The 26,483-nt window shown below is 38.8% G+C and overlaps 1 protein-coding gene across 1 annotated transcript in view; it reads right to left on the bottom strand.

Annotated features, from left to right (window-relative positions):
- Nucleotides 1-1,417: 1,417 nt before the first annotated feature.
- The window catches only part of SLC2A13 (solute carrier family 2 member 13), a 366,627-nt gene continuing 341,561 nt past the window's right edge, over nt 1,418-26,483 (bottom strand). Inside the window, exons 8-10 of the mRNA XM_072765569.1 lie at nt 12,785-12,906; nt 12,514-12,666; nt 1,418-6,512 (exon numbers count right to left, since the gene is read on the bottom strand). Of these exons, the coding sequence (XP_072621670.1) occupies nt 6,286-6,512; nt 12,514-12,666; nt 12,785-12,906 (502 nt within the window). The 3' untranslated portion in view covers nt 1,418-6,285. The remainder of the gene's footprint in view (nt 6,513-12,513; nt 12,667-12,784; nt 12,907-26,483) is intronic.

The raw sequence follows: 26,483 nt of genomic DNA, 5'->3' as shown, positions 1-26,483 counted from the left end.
CAGTAAGTAGAAAAGCTGGGATTCAAAGGTGGCAATTTGTGTTCATTCTGATTCCTTAAGCAATGTACTATATAGTGCTTCGTATTTGGAGAAAAATCCCCATATCAAAGGTTTCCAGAATTTGTGTCTGTAGACCAGGTTAAAATCAGGTATCACATTCTTCCTCTGCATACCTTTTAAGTTACAACACAGGAATTCCACAATGTCTGTTTTGTAATCTTTCTGCCTAGGTCAGACCAGAAGACATTCCAAATAATGAGAGAGAGACGAGGAGACTATTGGTGCAGTCCACACAGAAGTTTTGTACCACTTGCTAGTGTGTTATATTGGGCAAATCATCAAAATGTTCTGAACTTAAGTTCAGGACTCATAAAAGCCTACAATGTTTACAGGATTGGATAGTTAAATGAGGACTTTGACTACTGATTCAAATATGTACTGCAATATTTAGGTGTTCTGGCAAGTACACCCTGTATGTATGCATAATTTATGGGATTTTTCTTGGGTCATTATGATGGTAGGCTTTTGACCTTACCTGCTGGCATTGGAATCCTTGGTTAAATGCAACTCCATCTTTTTTTTTTTAAATTTTTTTTTTTTATTTATGATAGTCACACACAGAGAGAGAGAGAGGCAGAGACACAGGCAGAGGGAGAAGCAGGCTCCATGCACCGGGAGCCCGACGTGGGATTCGATCCCGAGGCTCCAGGATCGTGCCCTGGGTCAAAGGCAGGTGCCAGACCGCTGCGCCACCCAGGGATCCCTCTTTTTTTTTTTTAAAGCAGGAGAAAAATCAAATTTAGTTTTGAGTGCATTGAAAAGCCACCTAGACATGAGACTCCTTCCAAGGTAAGCCTTTGGATGATAAGTGGATCTGTTGTCTTCATGGGATCTCCTCAGGCTGTTTCTACAGCTGGGCTCAAAATGGTGCACCCTAACTGTGAAGATAAATCTAACAGCTGCCGAGATGAGACAATAGATAATTCTCACTAATAAAAGCTAGTTAGGGCAAAATGGCAATGGAGAGCAATAGAGTTCCAAAAGGAAGGGTCAACTGGTCACCCAGCAGGTATTCTGTTTTTATTTACAAAGCAAATAAAACAATTTTTGTCAACCCAACATAATGGTTTATGTTCACATCTGGTTTTGACAACCAGAAATAATATTTCAAGGGTTCCTAAGCACTTAATTTCAAAGTCTTTTATTTACTAGTGAGGATAATTCATTGGAACAATTTTTAGGTATTATACATTTTTAAAGATGACTTTACCAATGATCAAGAGGTAAAATGTCATTAAAATGAGTAGGCTTGCATAAATACATAGAGGTAACTACTTTTTGTAGATGCCTTTACTATGTAATCTAGATCCTGAAATTAAAGGAAGAGATTAGAAGAAATACAAAAGTGCAAGAGAGGTAAATGACTAATGAATTGTCATAACTTTTATTTGATTATTTTCATTTACAGTTCTGGCACTGACACTTTTTTTAAAAAAAGATTTTAATTTTATGTAAAGATTGAACTTCGATAAAATAACTTAAAAAATTTACATATACATCACTAAATTTCCATAAAATATACAATACTTTTGATACAGCTATAGGCTAGAATGACTTTGAAGGAAATGATACATATTCATAATTTTTAAGAGATATCCCACATGTCACATGTAAGAATAAATATTTATATTGAATTTTCCAAGACATGTGAAGTATTAAATACTATATAACATGCACTCAAAGTAAAATATACATTTTGAAATACATATTTTAAAAGCATAAAACTTTTGATTTAATCTAGATGTACATTAGAGCTTCTAAATAGAAATTTGAACATTTATTACAAATAAAGTTACTATAACATCAAATGAGATATAGTCCAAAGGCCACTGGGAACCAGTTTGGACATGTAGAATATAAAGTTCTACTTTGGCTAGAGTTAAATCTCATCTTTTTTAAGCTTCAAATGAGATGGAATGATGTTAAATTTACTAAAATTTTAAAACTTTACAAAATATCAGTTAATTTTAAGTACTTGTAAACTGCATTCCTTTTTCTCATACTGATATGACAAAAATCAAACACATGAACTTAACTGTGTAAAGTAAAAATATGAATATTACTGCTAAATGAAAGTAGTTACTGAACATTCCACAGACCCAATCACTCAAGTGCAACAGAGTGTTTTATACATATAAACTCAAGATTTATAGGAAATATATTGTTTTACACTCACAGGCAAATTATAAGGGTAAAATTCTCTTTTGTACTTCAGAACACCATTAACCTCTTATTAAATCTCTTTTTGATGATTGGCACACCAATATTTCCCTCTTTCAAAGACAAAGTAAATGGGTTGGTAGCAGTTAGCTGTTTGGCATTTTTAAATGATTGCTATTTCCAGAAAAAGGCAATATTTCTCACCCAGAACTGAATGTCCTGATAACTGATGTGTTGCCGCCACCTGATAACTTCATCAAATTAGCTTAACATTACTGTACAAGAAGCTAGGAAAACTGATAGAAAGTGACAGAAAACACGACATTAAAATTAATCCAGAGAAGAATTCTGAGTTTCTTCATAGGCAGCAGCTATGCATGCGCTATACCTTTTATCCACTAGTTAACAGATTTTGCTGTAGAGCACATGTTATGAATGCTCTGCTGTCATTCTTTTATTTGTGGTTAGTAAGAGGATATAAACTGAAAACCTGTTGTAAAACTGTATGGTGCTTAGTATAATTTGATATTTTGTAACCAGGAGACTAGTAAAATAAATAAATAAATAAAAATCTCATTAGTTTAATCTTAATTCCTGTGCCAATGAAATATAACAATCCTTCCACTCCCCCTCACTGTATTACAGTATTTATAAACTATATTAGTGTCATTAAGTTAGACTTTCTTAGGTAAGATATGGATAGTATTTTTTAGAATATGCTCCCCCTGGAATCTATGATTATAATACATTACAATCTTTCCAAGCAAAAGGATAAGTTGTCAATTTATATTTTTCCTGTTCATTCTTACTCTGGATAATAGATTTTGAAATGATAGTAAACAACTTCTAACTTCTTTGCTTTAATGGAATTCTCATTTCAGAGTGAATAACTTAAAAATAATATTTAGACTCTCATATACTAAAATCTAGTTCAGTGGTAAAATAAAATTATGAAAAAGCACTTGACAGCATTACTGTCATAGCATTTTCCATTAGGGAACTAATTACTACATATGACTAGGAACAAAATTTCAAATGGAAATAAATATTACCTTTTAAATTTAGCTTTAATTTCAATCTTTTATAAATATATTAAAAATCATGTTTTGGGTAATAAGGTATAATAGTAAAAATTATTAGGAATGTTTATATTGAAGAGAAATATTAATATCAAATCTTCAAAAATTTATCTGACATCACATTCATCCCTATGTGTTCAGATGCAGATGAAGCGTTATATTCTCTTTAGTTTACTCTACAGCAGATCTCATCAGCCACCAAGCTAAGCCTCAAATAGGGGTTATAACTTTCTTTACTACGTACTCCTAAAACATATCTCTATTGAATTTGCAGCATGCTTAGGAGGAGACCTTAATTTCAATTAAAAGCATGATGCTTAAACTGTTTTAATATGGTAGGCCAAATCATACCATATATAAATTGTACTACAAAATACATATTTGATGATATTTCAAATGGAATGTTTTCAAGTTGATAGTGGTAGTCAATGATGCTGAGAACTTAAAAGGTACGTAATATAAAAAAACTGCAAAATTCAAACACTTAATTTTTAATATACTATAAATGTTCACCAAATCTAAAAATAATACTCTAATTGTATAAGGTTTCTTTTTAAGTAGTTATTTTTTAAAAAATTATAAATAATCTTTATACTGTGCCACTCTGTCTTGTACTTCAAAGATATGGAATATTGTCTCTATCACTATATAAATAACAAATAGACCGTTAAAGGAGAGGTTGGGGAGAAGAGGGGAGGAGAACTGTGGCTAATTTTCCCTGTTATTATGTGCATTTATGGATATAAAGTTGAATATACCATTTGCTTTATGTCAGGGAGAACAGGCCATGTTCTGCTTTAGGAAATAATAAAAGTCCAGTTGCTCCTTTAATAAAGTTACTGTGCATTCAGCCCAGCTGAGTATATAAGCATACAGTTAAGGCTATGTATACAATAAAGAGAAGAATTGAGGCAATTATTTGGATAAATCAGAAAAATACAGTTTTAGAGAGCACTTTATTGGTCTAGATACTTTTTCTTCCCATCATTTTTTGATTTTTACCACATAATAGCTCATTTTCCACTTTACTTTACCTGTGTGAAGTAGTACACAGATAAAAAATTTCTTATGGGATAAGAAATATCAATAATTCTATTAAATCACATCTGCTTTTCTGGGGAAAAGAATCAATATTAATATCCCCTTAGAAGTCAATTGTCAAAGCACCTAATTCAGGGAAAAAACGCTCTAAATTTTTTTTGCCTTTCATGTATGAAATGATCAAAGGGAGAAAAGTTTTTTTTCTTTTTTTTGGCTGAAGGATTTTTAGACCAGTAAAGTGACAGTTCAAACACTTATACTCCTGGTGGCTAAGAGAACAAACCTTTTTGACTACATTCTCAGTTTTGATAATAGTGATAGAATAAGCCAGACTTCAAGTGAAGAACAAAACATCTTGGAGACTGGCAGAAACACACTGACTTTAGAGATAGCCTTCTTTTCACTCCAAAGAGTACCTTAGTAGATTTGGAGCCACATTAAAATCTATTAAACTTATATATTCCTATCTGGCCACAGAAAATTCATTCCTATTTTCACTGGAATTAGCAAATAATTTTGTATATTCTGTATAATTCTTAAGAGCAAAAGCTAGAGTTCATTGAATGGGCATAAAAACTAATGAACATTTTGAAAAGACATTGTAGAAATGCATGCTATGTTAGAACCATTAATCTATTCCAATAGAAAAACCCCAATTTTTAGACAAGAAGGAAAAAAATCCAAGCCAAGTATGAGAAAAAGGAAACACCCACAGACAAATCTATGTGTCTTTTTTTTTTTTTTTTGGCAAACTGTCAAGGAAAATGAGAAAAAGGTGTGCAAAATAAAAACAAATTTATGATCTTAAAAAAAAACAGTACTTTTAAGTAATGAAATGTTACAATTCCCTTAATAAAAAGTTAAGGAAAAAATAAGTCCCACTATTTAATTAAACATCAATAACAGGATTATCTGTCACTGATTTTCTTCCCTTTTCGTTTCAGGAATTATTTGATTAAAAGAAGGGGAAAAATAGTCTGCTAGCAGCTATTTATATTAACAGAAATGAAGGCACAAATAGTAGGACTCCAGAGTCAATGAGTGAAGGCATGGTTATATTCAGGTGATTTTGGCATGAACAGAAACCCTGAAATACAGTTGAAGATCTGGTGCTATTTTGTGTTTAGTTATATACCTAACTGACTAACTCAAATCAGATATCCATAAAATTTTTTTCTTTCTTACTTTCTAGCAATAAAATATACTTATCAAAACTTGCTAGCTTATCTGTGCAAATGTATACTTATCACCGATGCAAAAAATATGTACGAAAATAAACCCTAAAGACCTGCTTTTCATAATGTTCAAAAGGTCCTATGTAGAGTCAGTTTCTGAAGAACACTCAAGATCTAACTTGGAGAGAGAGACCAAAATGTGGAATCGAAAGGAGAAAAGGACAACTGTGCCTCTGTAGGAGGCACTTCTGAATTTGTTGAAAGCTTAAATGGAATTTACTTTCTAAGAGCTGATCAGAGATAAGCTACTTGTCCTTAGAAAAATTTAGGGCCAATAGACCATGTTTTGACAGAAAACATCCTTGGATCTTATCCCAGAATCCTTCTTCATAAGTATATCATACATATACGATTAAGTTAGATTAGCACTGACTCTACTGCCACTAATAATTATATATGGTCTTAGGAAAAAAGGATACCACTGAAGTCACTGGATACAATATTCATTTTAGACTACCTCAGGAAGGAATTACATACATTTGTTCAATAATTATTCGTTTAAAATCTCTAAATATTGTTTTACATTTCTGCTTGTGAAAAAAAAAGTCATCATGGTTGTATCTTCCTCCTAATCAAATATTCTAGAATATGAGGTCATTCAAAACTAGACTGTGGAAAGAACCAGATTAAAAGCAGGGCAGTGAGGTCACCAATTGCTGCTTTTGTCCTCCAGGTTTGTTTAAATACCTAAATTTATCAGCAGCTGAAAATTATTCCACATCAGAAGCATCGTTGTCAGAAAGATGATAGTTACTTCCCTTCACCCGAATATATTCAATATATCGCCCTTCATCAGAATCTGAAGCACCACATGTACATAACCTGTTGTCAAAGAGTGATTCAATTTCCTCTAATTTTTTCCCTTTGGTCTCAGGAAGACAGCCATAGATGAAAAGGAGTCCCACACCAGCGAATCCAGCATACAGGAAGAAGGCTCCTGCAATGGAAAGTAATACATTATTTGTATGTATAGTACTAGGTTGGAAAGGGTACTTTATTTTGACTTTTCTTTTGGGTCAATCATGCATAACTGTGGTCTGACACGGAATCAAAAAATAACTATTGACCTGCTTTACTCTTATTTTTCTGGGTCTGTGAACATAATACAGTTTATCTTTCTAAGCTCAAGTCATGTCATACCTAACTCAAGAAGAATGATAAGCTGGATTCAGATATAACTTCTGCTTTCAAGTCATTCCTCACTTCCCTGGCTAGAGATCACTGATCTCTCCTGTGTACTTTTACAGCGCTTTGCTGAGGCCCCCATCATAATAACCCCATCATAATAACCCATAATAATAACCAAGAAATACAATTGTGTGCGTGAACTGATGTCTCTCTTGCCTACTAGACTGGTGGTACTTTGAGGGAGAAAATTCTTTCTTATTTATTTTATATTCCTAGAATCACATATAGTGCTGCTACTGCTGAATTCATGCCTCAGTGGAGTACATGGACAAAGTCTAGGAGTCAACCTTAACTTTTTTCTTATTCTCCTACCCAGTATCCAATCTGTCAGGAGATCCTGTTGGATCTACCTTCAAAGTACCAAAAGTGACCACTTTTTGCTATTCCACTGGTATCTTTCTGGTTTAGGGCCATTCTCTCTCATCTGCACTACTGCAGTAGTCTTTTAACTAATCCCCTATTCCTTCTCTTAGACCACTAAGGTCCACTTTTTTTTTTTTTTTTTTTTTTGGCTGGTAGCACTTCTCACCATCTGACATACCATAAAGCTTATGAATTTGGCTTTTCTTCCTTTGTCTAGAATGAAGTTCCAAGAGCTAGGAGAATGTTGTTTTGCTGTAAGACTATGCATGCCAGTGTAGCATAAATACAAAGACCTTAGTAGTACCTGGTTGTGTTTTCTAAGTGTCAATACAGCAAGGCTAGATGGATGAGATATATGTGACTTAGGTATATTTTCTACATATTTCCAAGATGGTCTTTCCAGTAATCTAATTCTCAATTTAAATATAAGAACCTAACTATAATGAAGTTCCTAATTTGGGGCCTTCAATCCGGATCATCCTGGTGAAGGTGACAAACTAAAGTGACAAATGGCTGCAGAAAGGCTATCAGATTGGGAGTTGGAATATCTGGGTTTAAATCTTGCTGTCTGACTTCCAGCCATTTAACCTCCTCTCTGTGCCTCAGTTTCCATATCAAGTAAAAAAAGGTGGTTTCTCAGCTCCTATTTAAGTTTATAATTCTATAAATTTTACTACTCAAATCAGGAACTGGTATAGGAGAGATGTCAGTTAGGGGATGCTTGAGAGGGAGATATGCTCTTGTGTTTCAGTGTCAAAACTGATCTCCTTGAGGGCTGTTTATATGCCTTGTTTGTGTTTGGATTCCCAGTGCCTAGAATGGTACCTGACTGACTGGAGAATCTAGAAATAAATGTGCTCTTGTTGACTGCCAGATGGAATACACTGGGTAAACAGATCTGAAATAAAGGGCTAAAACTAGACAACATAAAGACATATTTCAAAATGAAGCTTTAAGCAAAATAGCATAGGAGTTAAAGAACTGAATAATATTTCTCAGTTCTGTTGAATCATTACAGAATGGGAAAGACCTTATTGGAACTACTTTTTTTTTTTTAAAGAGAGAGGGTGCATATGTGAGCATGGGGAGGGATAGAGGATGAGAGAGAGAATCTCAAGCAGACTTCCTGCTGAGTGTGGAGCCCAACTGGTTTGATCCCCCAACCCTGAGATTATGACTTGAGCCAAAACCAAGAATTGGAAGCTCAACCGAGTCACCCAGGTGCCCCAAGACTGCTTTCTTGAAGACATGCCTATAAGTAACCACTTCAAGAATATCCACAGAAACATTTCTCGGGAAAGCTCAAGGAAAACTATGGAGGAAAAATGCTCAATTGGCCACATAAAAGAATCTGCTCTGGAATGAAGAGTCATGAGAAAACAGAAGAGAAAAAGAGGTAAACTGAGATTTTGAAAAAATATGAAAAGGTTGATTAAATCATTACATAGTTTATTAGATTAAGTCATCAGAAGCCGTACAACTTTAAGGAGCTAGACTTCTAAAACCAAATTCTTGGTTTAAAAACACAACTCCAGTTGCAAATGTATACAGGGGTCCTTTATTTGGTTGATGTTCGACTTCATAAAAGCTTGTATATATTTTTTATGTCTTATACTTGGTAAATAATCAGAAAATATGGGCAGCCCGGGTGGCTCAGTGGTTTAGCACCGCCTTTGCCCCCAGGGGTGATCCTGGAGACCTGGGATCAAGTCCCATGTCCGGCTCCCTGCATGGAGCCTGCTTCTCCCTCTGCCTGTGTCTCTGCCTCGCTCTCCTCTCTCTGTGCTTCTAATGAATAAATAAAATCTTTAAAAAAAAATCAGAAAATAGTACTAGGTCATCTGGGATACATGGCTGAGTGTTACAGTGAGAGGAAAGGCCCATGGCTCTATAGAATGTGTGGATCTGAAAGTCACAAGGTGATGCAGGCAGACTTCTGGGGCAGTTTCTTAAATTCTCTTGACCTTGGTTTCATCTGTTTGTTTAATGGTAAAAATAACAGCTGCCCTGCCCAAGTGCAAAGAAGAGATATAATATGTTACATGCCTATTAGAATTCTGGAGGTTGGTTGCCCAAAAAAGAGATGTTTTACCAATTTAGTTAAATGACTAGGGAAGAAGGGATGCTATTAGAGATGGAACAGAATGACATTAGTAGGACTTAAAAATTGGTAAGGTTTTCATGAAAAAGGTGATATCGACAAGCTAGGTCTTGGATAATGTGGGAATTTAGGGGAAAAAAATGAAAGGTGATAAAGTCCTGTGTTTGATTACAGAGAAGTAAAACTTGTGGCTGTAGCCCTATGCTGTAGCACCTCTCCCATTCCCCTCCTCTCTGGCAATTGCCAGAGAAATGGAATCTTTAGCAGGGAGGGACAAAGAAAGGATGATAGTCATGATGATGATAACAACATGGGAAAAATAAGTGCAGATGGTAAAACATTTTAGACTAAATCAGCTGCTAAACTCCAAAGTCTCTAACAGAGCAAACTAGGTTTGGCTTTATTAAATATTGAGGAAACATTCATCATGTTTCACAATTTAGAAACAGTGACATAAATAGGAATAACAAATCAAATCTGTCAGTGCTCAACCCCTACAGTTAAAAACAATTAGATAGATTAGAAAGATTCTTAAAAGGCCATACAGCTTTGTGCTTGTGACCCAGATTCCCAAGCCAAGTAACATCGAGGAAATTCTATTAAAATTATAAGACTCTATTATAGGATCTGAAGAATGTAAAGCAGACAAATACCAAAACTTCCTAAGTGGGCTCCACTAGAGAGACCTGTGGTTAAGCTACAGAAGCAGGGTCCAGCTGAGGGTGGGTAGGGGTGGGTGGGTGGTGGTGGTGCTGTGACCTGCTCCAAGTAATGGCCAAGTTAATTACGTAAACTTACTTCTCCTTGGAATGCAAGTGAAAAAAAAAATGTCTGTAATGAGACTGTCATGACTGTTAAGTGCAGATATGCCTCAGCTTTATTCTAAAGGAAGTAAGTCTTACTAGAGTTCTATATTGTTTCAGATTTAAACAAATATTTAATTGAATTATACAGAATGAGGAATCAAAGACCAGTGTGACTGAATTTTGGTATCTCAGTACAGGAGCTTGAATACAATGTTTTCCAAAGGATCTATTTAGTAGATTCAGTATTTAGCACTCACAGTGCTAGTAAAATGGCATACCGGTGACAGTTTTTAGTAATAAACATTACTGAATGAGATTTAAGGCAAACAGTATAGTTTAGAAAAGGAGACAAAATTTGAGGTTTTATGATATAAGGAGGAAATAAAAGAAGACCTGTGTATTTCAAGAGAAATACTTCATTTTGGTATACGTTTGTTAAATCAGGAATAGAAACATGTATCTTAACATAAACCAGTAACGTGTAGATTAAAATTTAGCTCCAAAAACAGGGAAAAAACTTCATCTGAACTTAAATATTGTTCCACTACTAGCAAGCAGTAGACCTAATGGACCCAGTGTGCTGACATAATAGAAGCCTGGCTTAATGCAAAGCAAAAGCTGCTTCTAACTGGAAAGCTCTTTATTATATATAAAATATATATTTAAATGGAAGCACAGTTGACACAATTTATTAGTTTCAGGTGTGCAACACAGTGATTCAACCATTCTGTATCTTATGCTGCGCTCACATGTCTAAGCTGCCATCTGTCACCATACAGCGCTATTACAGTATCATTGACCATATGCCCTATGCTGTTCTTTTTATCTCTGTGACTTACTCATTCCATCAGTGGAAGCCTGTACCTCCTATCACTCATTTTGCCCACCTCTCCCATCCCCCTCCTCTCTGGCAATCGCCACTCTGTTCTAACTGGATATTTTTGAAAGAAGCCTGGCTATGCCCTGTTTAAAATCTATTTCTGTTTCCTCATGTTGTTTGGGCAGCACAAATTTGAGAGAGGAGTTTGGTAATAAAATAAGTCTTGCCTTGCAGACTTTTGGTGTGTGACTTAATAAAAAATAACTTTCTCAGGATGTTAGTCTATATTTAGGCTTTTAAATATTTAGGAATTCTCCAAAACAAACAAAAAAAGTGAAGCATTCTCAAGATTTAGCAAATATGGGTAAATATTTATCGTGCAAATATTTATGGTGTCAAAATGATAAGTTTCTGAATTTATGTAAAAAGCTTTAACTGCCAAGGAGTTAAAACTGAATATATGAACTATGTCCCCTGTTTAAAATTCCAGTGTATTTCCTTTTTTTAATAAAATGTTTCTAAATGTTTATATGTTTATTGGGAGAAACAAGAGTTTTATAAAGATAATAAAAATAAATACCAACACAGTATGTTTGGAAGAGAGAGGAGGAATAGATTCGTATAATGTTTCCTCATATTCAAAATTCTTCTGCATATTTATTCATTTGAAAAACATTTCTGAGTGCTTATTCAAAGCACAGGATGCCCTAAAAGGCATTGGGAATATTACGGTGAACAAGGCCTAAATCTTGGCCTAAGCTCCAAAGATTTATGGTCCAACTGTGAGGTGTGTGTGTGTGTGTGTGTGTGTGCTTAAAAGAAGGAATTATAAGTGCCCAAAGCATGGGATGAGGTGGGGTGAGTGATGGGGTAGGGGTCAGAGAATGGTATAAGCAAGAGACACTCCATATACACAGAGACTTCTGGGGAGATGAGAAAAAAAACCCCTTACATTTCATCATTTAGAATCCAATCACAAACATAAACTCATGCATATAATGAAGAAATTCTCTTACTAAAGAGAAGATCTTTTCATTTTAGTAAAAATGGACTTGAAGTAGCTTCTCGAAGTTTCGTCCTGACTCAGCCACTTCCTAATATTGTTTTCAGTTATGGCCCACACATTTTCACGTAAACACTTCTGTCAGGTTTATGCAGTGGGAAGTGCCACTCTGAGTGGATGCTAAAATTAACATGCCATGGCCTGAACAGCACAGATGATATAGCGGAAGGCATAAATCGCAGCACGGCCGTTGCGGGAGCTGCTTGGATGTGACCCCATCTCCGTAATAAGACATCTTAAAACATTAGCCCTTAGGTTCCCTGCCTCGCATCGTTTCTACCCTTCTCTGTTGTTCATGTTTCTACATTAAACTCAAAGCACTGCTGTGGAGATTTCCAACTGTGGAGACAGCTGGGAGATGTATGGGTGAAGGCTATAAAGCACCGAGGGACAAGGAGCAAGGCTGCTCAGGAAAGGAGAATGCCTCTGATCTTTCCCAAGTATTTTCAAGGCCTTTGGGGAATGAGAAAGCCACACAGAGATGCTTATAATAGCAAAAATACAACTATCTACACTCTGAAACACAAATGATAGCATATATAAAAAGAGGAGGAAAGATAAAAAAGGAAACTATAGATGGGGATAATATTCTCTTACCATAGTATGTAAGATACTCTGCTGTGTGTAAAAATGTCAGTGAAACCAAGACGTTGAAAATCCAATTTATTCCAGATGAACATGCATTTCCTGTACTTCTTGCCCAAAGGGGATATATTTCAGAATTCACAGTCCAAGGCATTGGTCCCATTCCTGAGAAAAATATAAAACTAAAAATTTCAGTAAAGTAGTTTATAAGGAATTTGAAAAAGTAGTTTGTCTCCTCTAAAAAGAGGCACTTTAATTAACACAACACAAAGCCTTTGTTTACCAGGTGCGAAGAAAACAAGATACAAAATAAGGCCCAGAAGTGCAGTCCAGGAGTATGGTGTAGGGCAGAAATTGTAAGCCCAAAATACTTCTTCTGCCTTAAATTTGGTTTCATTCTCACACCTGAAAAATAATGCAATATAAGTATTAATGTTTTATGGTATAATCACAGAAACTCAATGTGCTCATCTTGGATATATTTCAAAGTTGCTTAAAATCATTAAGAAAAAGGTCCAAGATGTTTTTCTTGAAAAAAAAAATAAGATTTAAATATACAGTATTACTTATAAAGCTCCCATTAGAACATTTTAGATCTGAATATAACTCACTCAAGAAAAACACAAAGAAATATACTCCATGTATGCCTCAACAGCAAAACCCCAAACAATCCAATTCAAAAATGGTCAAGGGGGTGCAACTTGGGTGGTTCAGTTAGTTGAGTGTCTGACTCTTGGTTTCAGCTCAGGTCATGATCTCAGGGTGGTGGGAATGAGCTGTGTGCATATGGCTCAGTGCTCAATGGGGAGTCCACTAGAGATTCTCTCCCTCTCCCTCCTACCCCCAGTCTCTCTCTCACTAAAAATAAATCTTAAAAAAAATGGTCAGAGGATCTAAATGGACAATTTCCTAAAGAAAGAAGACATATATACATGGCCAACAGGTACATGAAAAGGGTCAACATCAATCAACAGGGAAATGCAAATCAAAACGATAATGGAGGGCAGCCTGGGTGGCTCAGTGGTTTAGCGCTGCCTTCAGCCCAGGGCCTGATCCTGGGGTCCTGGGATCAAGTCCCACATCGGGCTCCCGGCATGAAGCCTGCTTCTCCTCCCTCTGCCTGTCTAAAAACAAAAACAAAACTAAAAACAAAACTACTATATGATTTGGCAATCCAACTTCAGGTATTTATCAGAAGAAAAACACTAACTTGAAAAGGTATATCCACCTGCGTGTTCACTGCAGCATTATTTACAATAGAACTTGAAAGCAACCTATGTGTCCACTGATGAATAAAAATGTGGTGTGTGCGCCCAACCATACACCCACCCACGAACACATGCTCACATGAATATTATTTATTCTTAAAAAAGAAGGAATTTCTGCCATTTGTAATAATATGGATAGACCTTCAGGGCATTATGCTAAATGAAATAAGAGAAAGACAAATACCATATGATCTTGTATGTGCAATCTAAATAAAAATACTGAGCTCATAGAACAGATTTGTAGTTGCTCGGGCATGGAGTTTGGAGGATTGAAATGGGTCAAAGTGAAACTTCCAGTTAAAAAATAATTCATGGAAGGTGATGAACTGCATGGCGACTACAGTTAATACTGCACCGCATGTCTGAAAGTGGTTAGGAGAGTAAATAGGCCTTAAAAGGTCTCATGACAAGAAACATTTGTAAATAATGTATGATGACGGATGTTTAATGCCAAATCATGTGGCACACCTGAAACTAAGACAATGTTATGGGTTAATTATACCTCAATAAAGAAAAACCCCATTGTGTTTTATACCCACTTCACGTAAGTCAGATATGCTTTCCAGCTAATCCTTGCAAGCTACTGTGACACTTGAAGACCACCGCGGGTCAGTATGTCGTGGGAGAAAGACCTCAGAATTTATAGTCAGGACAAGATTCAAATTCCCAAACCAAATTTTTTTTTCCCCCATCTGTAAAATGAGGAGAATGCCTTACAGGTAATTTTAAGGATTAGAAGGGTCACTTGTAAAAAGTTGAGAGTGTAGATGTGGGCAGGGAACACTGCTTCTAGCTGGTGCCAGCTGACACTTTCCCTTCCTGCTGTGTGTCCTTGCCTACGTCTCAGTCCCTCTCTGATGACTCTGCCTCCTGGTTCTATTGTGAAACAAAGTCTCCTCTGGTCTTAGACTCTGGACAAGCTGAACTTCCAATTCTTTACCGTAATTGAAACTGGAATTTCCCATGAAGACACAGCCAGCCCCAAAACCTTCTTGCCCTCCCCGTCATCTTTAGATGAGTGTTCTGCCTCTGTGGCCTTCATGTCTGAACCTTAACGTCTAGGCCCCGTCCCTGCTGCTCTATTTATACCCTCGATCACAACATCCCACCTTGTCTTCCCTGCTCGGTCATATTCTCCACTCCCTCACATCCTCTGCCACAGTCATTTATTTTTACTTCTGGCCCATGTAATACTTTGGCCTCGCAGTTCTTTATTTAGCCTCGGAAGCTGCAGAGAGGGCACTTTATAGTTTGCATGATTTGGAACTATTTTACTGCAAGGTCTCCGATTTAGAGCATCTCTTTTTCTGATCACAAGCAGTTTATTTCCTCATTTCTGGTAACTTCCTCCACATCCAAATCACAATCTTTAGATTCTAAACTCCTCTCAGCATTCACTTACCCTCATCACTCAGTGTAGACCGTGCCAGTACTCTTTGCTGGCCTCTAGAATCCACCCTCCCTTCCACCGTGTGTAACTGCCATCCTCACTATGTCCGTGTCCAACCCTGGGCGGCACCGTGTAGCTGCCTTTGATTACCACTGGGCTAACCTTTGGTCAACTGTTGAATCAATTGATTAAAATATTTGTTACTATCGCTCACACCGAAGTCTTTCACTCTTTCTCACTACCATCAACTTGGGTCCTTCTTTAGGAAGAAAATTGAGGATGTTTGGTTTGAACATCCTCAAGTTTACTCTACCGAACCTCTGTTTTTCGGTATTCCTCGCAGGGCTCCTCTCCTACACCTCCACTGCTAACACGGCTCTTGCCTTTTCTAAGGACCTGCACGTCCTTCTCCTCCTGTCTCCGCTGGGCTCACCTTCCATCAGCAGTCTCTCTTTTCTCTTTCTGCCGTTGCCAGCTTCTTCCGACTTGCACCTCCCCTTTTGTTTATAACACACAAGACTGTTGCTACTCAACCATTCAGCCCTCTCATGTTTGTTCCACTACTAGTTCATCTGCAATTACAGAGAAGTTTAGGCTGGGGAACTCTACATCCTCATGGCCCACTCTTCCCTTCACAGCCCAGCTCCCCCATCCCCCTACAGACCAGCTGACTCTGACTCTGGCTCTGTTTTCCTGAATCTGCACCCCCAAAAGTCAGACCTCCTCACCTCCAAATTCATTTATTTTGCTGTTTCTTTGATGACTGGTGGTTAATATTGCTTACAAACTCTTCTTCTCTTCCCCCTTTGTTTTTTTGCAGTTATATCTATCTTCTCTCTCCGATGTATATGTCTTCACTGCTTTTTAAAGGGTCTCTTCCTCCCCTCAACCTCTACGTATAGGTGTTTTCTAAGGTTCTTTTGTAGGGTTTGTCCCTGGTCTCTTAAACATCTCATCAAATTTAATTTTAATTTTTTTTTTTTTTAAGAAAGGCAGACTGCCACATGCAGTGCCTCATTTGGATGTGTCTGGAGTCTTGAAAGCTTGACTATCCTACATTCTACAAATTGAGCCTGAGAGCTTGTTTGGAGGTGCTAACTGGTGCGAAGCTTCTCATAAACCCTTGATGGAAGAAGAGTCCTCTATCTGGGAATGTCATCCTCTTTGAGTACACAACTACAGAAGGGATGCACATGGAGGAGCAAGGAAGGGGACACCTGACTACCCAGCTAGGTCAGCCGAATCCACCCTGGTGATCAGTGGGGGGACAGGTTTCACTGCTGGATCACCTTCACACCTATCTCATCTAATTTTAGAGATTTCTAATCAGCATGTGGATGGTGCCTGGTAGTTTATTCTAGTGTTCACTCTTTGCTTATGTTCCACTGATGGGATATAGGTATCTGCTGAATATCCACTATTATCACATGCTGTTGGAACATTAAATGTGTAAAGCATCCTGACTGCTTAGCACACTGCCCGGCATGTAGCCTATGTGTGCACAGTATCAGTGTAATAGTGCCTCTCATGACACTTCTGTTTTTGATAAACCACCATTCCCTGAGTTGAAACAGGTTAAACTCTTGCAGTTATTTTCAATATTTTCTTACCCATCTCTCTCTTTAAATTCTCTAAACCTTTTTAAGTCCAAGTGAAAAAGAGTAGCTAAGGCTATGAGCTCTGGGACTGACATCCCATGTTCAAGTCTAGGTTGGGATACCCAGATTTGAAGCTGGGATATATGTGACCTACTTACTTAACTTTTCAAAGCCTGGTCCTCCTCTGTGAAATAAGGATTTTCCTTGCACCTACCTCAAATAGTTATTTTGAGGCTTACATGAGATACATATGCAAAGAACTTCACATGGAATGGGTAAGAATTCATAATTATACTGGGCAGCCCCGGTGGCTCAGTGGTTTAGCACTACCTTCGGCCTGGGGCGTGATCCTGGAGACCCAGGATCGAGTCCCACGTCGGGCTCCCTGCATGGAGCCTGCTTCTCCCTCTGCCTGTGTCTCTGCCTCTCTGTGTGTGTCTCTCATGAATAAATAAATCTTTAAAAAATAGAATTCATAATTATATTACCTAGACATAATTTCTTGAATCTGACTCTTCTATTTGCATTAATACCACCCCCAAACTCTGAGTGTTTGTCTCGTCAACTGCATTTGTCTCCGTAGCAGACTCTAGAGTAGCCTCTTGTGATCCATTTCCATGTCCATACTCTTTTTTTCCAGTCCTCTCTCCTTGAGTATGGAAGTGACCTGTGACTTGTTCCTAACAAAATTTGGCAAAAGTGACATATGTAAGATGATGATTATGTAAGATGACAGTGCTGTTTTGCTGAAGTCTCTCACTCCCTTACTGACTCTGAAAAAGTAAATTGTCACGTTGTGGGATGCCAGTGTTGGGATGCTCATGGAAGGAACTGAAAGAAGTCTTTCAGTTAGCTTTCAGATAGCTTCTGATTGACAGCAAGAAACTGAAGTTCTTGGTACAAAAGTTACGGAATTCTGCTAACAAAATTTTCCCTAGTGGAGCCTCAGATAAAACCACAGTGCAAGTCAATACTCTGTAGCCTTGTGAGACCCTAGGCAAGGGACCTAGTTAAGCTGTGCTAGGACTTCTGGCCCACAGTAACTGTGGTATAATTAATGCCTGTTGGTTTAAGTAAGTATGTGGCAATATGATTGTAGCAGCAATAGAAAACATAGTCTCAATGATTTTTCCTATGCCTCGCATTCCTTTCTTCAAACTACAACACCAAGTTGAGCTCCTGAAAGCATTGCCATGGCCACATCACCATTCAAAAACCTCCGTTGCCCTTATCCCAACTACCTATAAAATAGGTAAAATTTGGCTGCAGGCTACCTTATCTTGTACTTCTGTTTACAATCCTTTTCTCCAACTAGACTATACTACTAATTTTTTGAACCAATCTTCTAGATCTCGTATGTTCTACTCATGCCATTTCCTCTAACTGAAGGCAAACTCTCACTCTTGATCTACACTGTCAAAATCTATCTTAGTCTTCAAGGTGAGTACAGATGCCACCCACTCAACTACCTGAAATACTCTCTCCTCTCAATGCATTTTCATTCTCACTTATATCATTATTACATAAGTGCTCTGTAATAGCCTATCTGTATATCCTCCCTTTTCTACTGTCCTGAACTCTCATCTGAGGCAGCACAGCACAAAGGTTAAGGGAACAGGGTCTAGAGTCTGGCTGCTTGGTTTTGTATCTCGGTTCTGTTATTTACCAGCTGTGTGACTTTGGGCAAATTAGTCAACCTCTTTGTACCTTGGTTTTCTAATCTGTAAAATAAAAGTCCCTAATAAGCTTCTTATAAAGATTATATACAGTGATAACTGTATGGTACAAAGAAAATAATTTATTAAGTCTCTGCCAAACGAATAGGCAGTTTTGTATCCCCCACCAGCCTTTTCTTAAATCTCAACCTCTAGTTCATACTAGTATACTAGTATTCTCTATGGGCATAAGTGAAGCCTTTGCACTGAACTGTGAGTAGAAAAAAGCATTAGAAAAAAAAAAAAAAAGAAAAAAGCATTAGAAATCCCCTGATCAATAATCTTCTACCTTCATTTCTCACCAAATAGTCTTTCGAGTTGTTAAAATCTTAAAATGAGAAAATAAGAAAGGGTACAAGGAAGGAGGGAGGGAGGAGAGGAGGGGAAAGAGAGAGAAGTAAAAAAAGGCAGCCAGGTTCCTAGGGAGGGAAATTCTTACAAGTATTCAAATGACTAAAATTCACTGAAAAATTCTATTCACTATTTTCTCATTCATTATTAACACAGTCAATCGCCAGATCTCTTTGCTGGAACAAAGAAGCAAGCATGTTTGACGGTGAGCTCTGTGCCTGGTCTGATGTGGCTTTTCACTGTCTGGCCTTCACTTTCACGCACGCTTATGTGCGTAAAAGGGTGAGTACCTCCCCGTCACGCTCCAGTCGGTTTCAGGAAAGCGCTGCAGGCTCTGACTTGGCAGGTACGCACCCAGCAATGCGCAGACGGCTAGTGACTAAGACGGTGACATCACCTGACCTTTAAAATATAAACACTAGAAATCCCAACTAGAAGGGAAAAAAAATGTATATTCCAAATGTTCCTGCAAAAAATACCCTCATGTTCCCCTGGCTCAGTGACTGCGGGTGGAGGAACATAATGCCCCAGACAAAGAACAAAAACTGCTCTGACATCAGCGTGTGGGTTGGGATCAGAGAGAGCCGTGGTCTCCCACAGGACACCGGCCGCGACCTGGAGCCACAGCAGAGGGCGGCGATGGCAGCGGGAGCCTGCGGGAGGCCGCATCAGCAGGCGGGCAGGGCGGGCAGGGCGAGCCTCGCTTCGCCAGAGCAGGACGAGGGCCGGGGACACCTGACACGCAGAGCACTGTCCCCGCGCGGGGCCCTCCGTGCATCCGCGAGGGCCAACAGGTGTCCCTGCCTACTCGACACGCACTTGAAAACCAGCTCAGGTGTAGTGACTTCTGCCTCGTGTGTGTGTGTGTGTGTGTGTGTGTGACCTTTCCATCAGACTCCAGAGGAGCAACCAAAGGAACCAGGGCTGCAGCTGCTTCCCTCGGGGCGCCCTACGTGGCACCGCATTGTGCATTGCTCCGTTATCCACAATGATGACATTAACCACTTCGCGCTGGCACGGTCAGCGTGCGAGAAAATACGACCTGTCTTTAAAAACTGCAAGACTTGGGATCCCTGGGTGGCGCAGCAGTTTGGCGCCTGCCTTTGGCCCGGGGCGCGATCCTGGAGACCCGGGATCGAATCCCACGTCGGGCTCCCAGTGCATGGAGCCTGCTTCTCCCTCTGCCTATGTCTCTGCCTCTCTCTCTCACTGTGTGCCTATCATAAATAAATAAAAAAAAAATTAAAAAAAAAAAAAAAAAAACTGCAAGACTTCGGGATCCCTGGGTGGCGCAATGGTTTGGCGCCTGCCTTTGGCCCAGGGCGCGATCCTGGAGACCCGGGATCGAATCCCACGTTGGGCTCCCGGTGCATGGAGCCTGCTTCTCCCTCTGCCTGTGTCTCTGCCTCTCTCTCTTTCTCTCTGTATGACTATCATAAAAAAAAAAAAACAAAACTGCAAGACTTCAAATTTTATTTATCCAGTCCTAATTATTGACAACTCTGCTCTCATCCCGGAGTTTGCAAAAAAGATCTTCTGGGGAAGAGAAGGGAGAGCTTACTGCCGTCGGCATGCCACGTCTGCCACCGTCCTGCTGAGTTTCCTGCCCCTGCTTTACTGGCCTACTCCCTACTGACAGGTGGGGGTGAGGCACGATTTCATCTCTATTCCTTTTTTTATAAATAAAGATTTTGTTTATTCATAAGACACACACACACACACACACACACACACACAGAGGCAGAGACACAGGCAGAGGGAGAAGCAGGCTCCATGCAGGGAGCCTGATGTGGGACTCGATCCTGGGTCTCCAGGATCACACCCCGGGCTGCGGGCTAAACCACTGAGCCACCCGGGCTGCCCTCATCTCTATTCCTAATGTAGGTCTGGGATTTCTCTGAAGGACGTCACTAAGCTGTCCCCTTAAAACTAAATGGATACCCCGGAGGGTTAACTTTAATAGTCCCTTAGAGGAATAGTGGCCAGTGATAGTCTGAGCACGAGGTAGAGAGGTACCTGGAAAAGGACAGAGCATCTCCCCAGGGAAGCACACCTTTGTTCTTGTCTGAGGAGAAATAAACATAATGCCACTCACTTAGAGGGCCAGGATGATGTAAATTTATTATAAGCAGCCCAGGCCATGAGAAATTTCAACTTTTGGACATTCCCATCAAAGCAACAGGAAAAGTTACTGTTAAAAGCTTGACCCGGGATGCCTGGGTGGCTCGGTGGTTGAGCTTCTGCCTTCTGCTCCAGGCATGAGCCCGGAGACCCAGGATCGAGTCCTACATCGGGCTCCCTGCATGGAGCCTGCTTCTCCCTCTACCTGTGTCTCTGCCTCTCTCTGTGTGTCTCTCATGAATAAATAAAATCTTAAAAAAAAAAACCAACTCATTATTTCTCACTTTCTGTTCAACTAGCTTATTTCCTACATGATAATCTAACATGAAATTAACTTCCTTCAAAGGCGACTACACAGCATTTACTTTTTTTTTTTTTTTTAAAGATTCATTATAGAGAGAGAGTGAGAGAGAGCAGGTGAGCAGTGGGAGGGGCAGAGGGAAAGAATCTCAAGCCGACTCTTCACTGAGCATGAAGCCTAACATGGGGCTCGATCTTATGACCCTGAGATCATGACCTAAGCTGAAATCAAGAGTCAGATGCTCAACCAACTGAGCCACCCAGGTGCCCCATTATAACATTTACCTTCTAACATGTGGAAAGTTGAATAATTTTTAAAAAGTATGGCTCCCTAGCTTGCAGTGTGCTGACCAGATTGAAGATCTTGGCCACAAATGATTTTATATTGTCCAGCCTTTTATTTTTCCTGTTTTTTTGTTTTACAATTTTCCTGCAAAGGACTGTCACATAAAGGCAAGTTGAAAATACTCATTGATTATCTTTTAATTATTATTTTCTGGTAAAATGAAAACCTTTAGAATTATTGAGATAAACCTTAGATTTATTGGGTAAATTTCATTAGCATTTAGATTTTTGGGTAAAAATTAGATTTTTTAGATCTTTAAATTATTTATTTAGATTATTGGGTAAATTTCATTAGCATTAGATATATGGAGCTAAAAATCACTTTTTAAATGAATTAATAAAGTTTTATTTATATATAAATCATGGTATCTAAACCATTTACTAGTATGTTGGCTAGCTTACATATCCTGAGTATGGAAATAGATGGACAGCACATGAGTGGGCAACCAGATGAAAATAATATTTAAAGCCAAATAGACACTACTGGCATAGTCTCTAATTCTGGTTAAGAATTTAAATGAGTATAATTTCCATTTGGAATGAAATCTGGCAATTTGGACATAAGAATATTCATATCCAAATCTTCATGACCCAAAGTCTCATTTCAAAAATTTATCCTTAGGACATTATCTGACCGGAAACATCATCTGTTGAAAGACATTTCACTATACTTCTATTTATCACAAGCTTAACACAGATGAATAATTAGAAACAAAACAACAAAAATATCTGTGATGGAGGATAGTTAAGTGAATTAAGATGCAACAACTCTAGAGAATAAAGCAGCCATTAAAATAATTATTAAAAGTAAGTTGGGCTCAACTACAAAGATTGAAGTTTAAGTCTCAGATCTAACTGAGGTTACTCTCATTTTGGTATCACGTGAATAGTACAATGCATGTTTGTACAATCAGTAGAAGTAAGTGGATGGGGGCCCCCTGTTGCCTTCCCAGACTTGTCCCTGGAAGTTCTGTGGTCAATGTAAAGAATCTGCCAGGTCAGAAGAGCCCTGAAGTCTGCCTTGGGGAGAGTCCACAGTAGCAGTCAAAGATCAACCCCATTCTGTATAACAGAAATTTCCCACTTTGTTACTTCATAAGAAAATACTTCGTCATTCTTTCTCCTACTACATCATTACACGGGCAGCAAGCCTGGCCAGGGATGCACTACTTCATCAAGGTTACCTGGAAACATGGAAAATACCATGAAGTTGGCAGTGCAGAGAACATCAAACTATACAATATTATCTATGATATGGGGTTATAGGAGAGTAAATGGAAATATGGAAAATTGTTGGGGGGGGGAATCTTTGATGATGATGACGACTGTTTTCACTTTTGAATTTACAGGCTGTGATTATGCCACTCTGACAAGATGGGAGCAACTTTAACAACTGATGGACACAATTAGTCCTGGGCCTTGTTCCCCTTTTTTGTTTGTTTGTTTCACTCTAAATTTTTTCCTATAGTAAAGGCAAGCATTAGAGTTAAAGTTATCAGCCATTCTCCTGCTTTGGTGCTGAAAGTCAGGGAAATTTTGCCTTTGAATTACAAGCTGCTCCATCATGCTGTTCCCTCACATTGTCCGAAGACCTCTAAGCTCTGGTTTCCGTATTTATACTCTGCTGTCACGATCCTGCTTCCCTTCTCAGGAGCCTTATAGCGCCTGCCTCCAGCCACTGCTCAGGAGCCCCCCCCCCCCCCCCCCAAGCAACGGGTAATGCTTTGCCCCACACACTGCGTGCCTGGCTACATCTCTGACACCAACAGCCTTGGCAGACAGCAGATGCTTCAGACCAGAGAATGACGTGACAAATGGTTTCTATTCTCTCTCTCTGGAAGTCAGAACATGACCTATTTGAACAGGACAGAGCAACACAGAAGTGCAAAGACTCAGAGGCCATAGGAAGGATCAAACAGTTGACGGTGGTGGGGCCGCGTAGAAGAGAGAGGTGAAGGGCAGTCTACCACGAGTTGGATGCACAGTATTCGGGATCTTCTAATTTTGTTCTCTTCCTTTTCTGTGTAACTTCACCATAAAACTTCCATTAACCAGGAAATCTGGTGTTTCTGTTCTAACAAAATAATGGCTAAGTTCTAAGGTGGAGTACTGATCTATAAAATCCCACAGGTCCCCAAAAGAATGTACCACAAGGGCCACACAGCTCTATTCCTGCATCAAGATTTTTTTCAAATATTGAAAATATGGTAAAAATATTAAGATAACTTTTCCCTAAAATAGTCACTGCAGGAGATGCTATCCTTATTCCAACTACACTGTACTCTGTTGCTCACATATTTTCTGGGATTCCTTTTTTTTTTTTCTATTCTGGAATTCCTTTTGGAATCATATTCAGAACCTGCTTCTTTGTCACTCCAGAAAACCAACCTTTTTTTTTTTTTCATTTTCTACTGTGGGTTCTCTTCCTCATTTCTTTTATTTCTTGCCATTATGAAACAATCATATGAGGAACTCTGAAGTACTGAGTGAAAAGGAGAGACTAAACCAAATGGGGTAGAGATAGGGAAACTGTAATTGAAATAATAGCAACAAACTCGGCAAATTAAGTTTCATTTGTTTGTCGTGGGCTGCAGAGCCAAGAGAAATATGGGATGTTGCTAAATGGGTGGTGCTGCAGGCACACCGCTCCCATCAATGGTACTTAATTGAAAGCCACTTAGGAGATCTTAAATGTCTAGTACCTGCCACAATGCATATATTCATTTGTTAAATCAATGAATAAGGAAAAGCTTATTCAAGAGAGTCAACTTTGGGCAGCCCAGTGGCTCAGCGGTTTAGTGCTGCCTTTGGCCTGGGACGTGATCCTGGGGACCTGGGGTCGAGTCCCGCATCGGGCATCCCTGCATGGAGCCTGCTTCTCCCTCTGCCTGTGTCTCTGCCCCTCTCTCTCTCTGTGTCTCTCATGAATAAATAAATAAATAATCCTTTTTTTTTTTTAAGAAGAGTCGACTTTGCTGATTGCTACTGATTTCATACTTTAGTATAATTTTATACCCAGTTAATAATTAAAAATATTTTTTCAAAGACAATACTTCATTAAGTGAAATAAATAATACAACTTATCATGAGGCAGGGTTAAGATTGGCTCTTGTGTGACAATGCTATGACAAGGATCTCATGATGGTGAATATCATTCCTCTCAAGTTTGGATTCAATTCAGAGCCCTGAGGTTTTCCCACCCCTCATGGTTTGCTCTCCTCCCTGACATCTTTTACTCTCCTGCATTTCTTTGGGACCTTTCTCCAGTAAGGTCCCAGTACCTTCTTTCCTCTTCCTTCCCTAAGGCTTCATAGGCCAGTATACTTAATACATTTTATTTTATTTTATTTTTGTATTCATGAGAGAGAGAGAGAGAGAGAGAGAGAGAGAGAGAGGGAGAGGCAGAGACACAGGCAGAGGGAGAAGCAGGCTCCATGCAGGGAGCCTAACATGGGACTCGATCCCGGGTCTCCAGGATCATACCCTGGGCTGCAGGTGGCGCCAAACCGCTGCACCACCGGAGCTGCCCTACTTAATACATTTTACACATAAACAATGTTTCGTGTTTTTTTTAACCAAAACAATAAAGATACTAATTTTAAGCTGATATTTGGTCATCTGGTACCAATCTCCCCACTGTCCTGTATTTGAGAAGATGCATATTTGCCCTTGAAGTTTGTAAATTCTAACAATTTATCTCCACTCAATTTAAAAAGTCATTGCCTCTGGCGCTATAAGACAGACATATTTCCTTACATAAGCATCATAAAATCTGTATCATCCCAAGCTGTGAGAACTTCACAGCAGCGCTCTGGGTGGATTTTCTTTCCACCACGGGAGCTCCTGCACTGTCTCCCTGCGCTCGTTTTTAGTTGCAGGTGCATGGGAATGAATGTAGCTGATTTATCATGGTCGGCTATCTTGATGCAAACAATGGTATAATTTGTTTCTTGGATTCTTTTCAATCCATTCTACAGCTGCCTTCCATCAAGTGTGAGTTCTAGGGCTTTTTTCTTGAAAGCAGTACTCCCAACAGAAATGTCCTTGAGGAGCAGTAAATCTTCCCTGGAGGAAGCTGACTAATGTCTGTATGGGGTTTTACGATATACAAAACACCTGAATATATATTAACTCACATTATTCCCATCGATAGTTTCATTTTGTGTATGAGACATGTCTTTTTTTTTTGTTTTGTTTTGAGACATGTCTTTTTAAAATGCAGTGACTTTCCCAAGATGACACAGTAGAGGTGGCATTTGAAACCCAGTCTTCTCTGTTTCTTTCTCCTTCAACATAATCATCCCAGCAGTTCATAATAACCTCATAACCTCTTTCTTGAGGGGCCTTATTTTTTATGGAATATAAAGGAAAAAATGGAGATGAAAACTCTGCTTGAAATCTCCCATAAGTCAGTGTTCTTCCTTAATGTCAGTAGTGAAGTAAGTCACTCAATTGCTATTCAAAATGAGCACAATAAAATGCTTCCTAAAGAGCATGAGGAATAAATATGAGCAGCACCTTGAGCCTCTGTGTCTTTGTGCATGCTCTCCTGACTCGATATCCATTTTGCCCTAAGGCACAAAACAATAATCAGAACAGAAGGGAAGCTTATATGAGCTAGGAGTTAAAATATCACAATCTCAGTAACTAGATAACTCATTTGAGGGCAGTGATTGTCAACACTACAAACGTATTACAAGAACAATCATTCCGATACAAGAAGTCGGCAATGTTAGGCAGTGTGCAAATAATACGTACTCTAAAACACAGAGCTACATAATGACTTTCTCTGGTAGAGTTGTTAGTAAGGAAATAAAAAAAAAGTCCCTGGGAAGAAAGATGCTTAGATGATGAAAATGTGCATGGAATGTATCAGAGATTTCTTAAAAAAGAA

Source organism: Vulpes vulpes, chromosome 8 (assembly GCF_048418805.1).
Source record: "Vulpes vulpes isolate BD-2025 chromosome 8, VulVul3, whole genome shotgun sequence".
NCBI classification, from domain to species: Eukaryota; Metazoa; Chordata; class Mammalia; order Carnivora; family Canidae; genus Vulpes; species Vulpes vulpes.
This window is presented reverse-complemented; position numbering and strand designations above follow the sequence as displayed.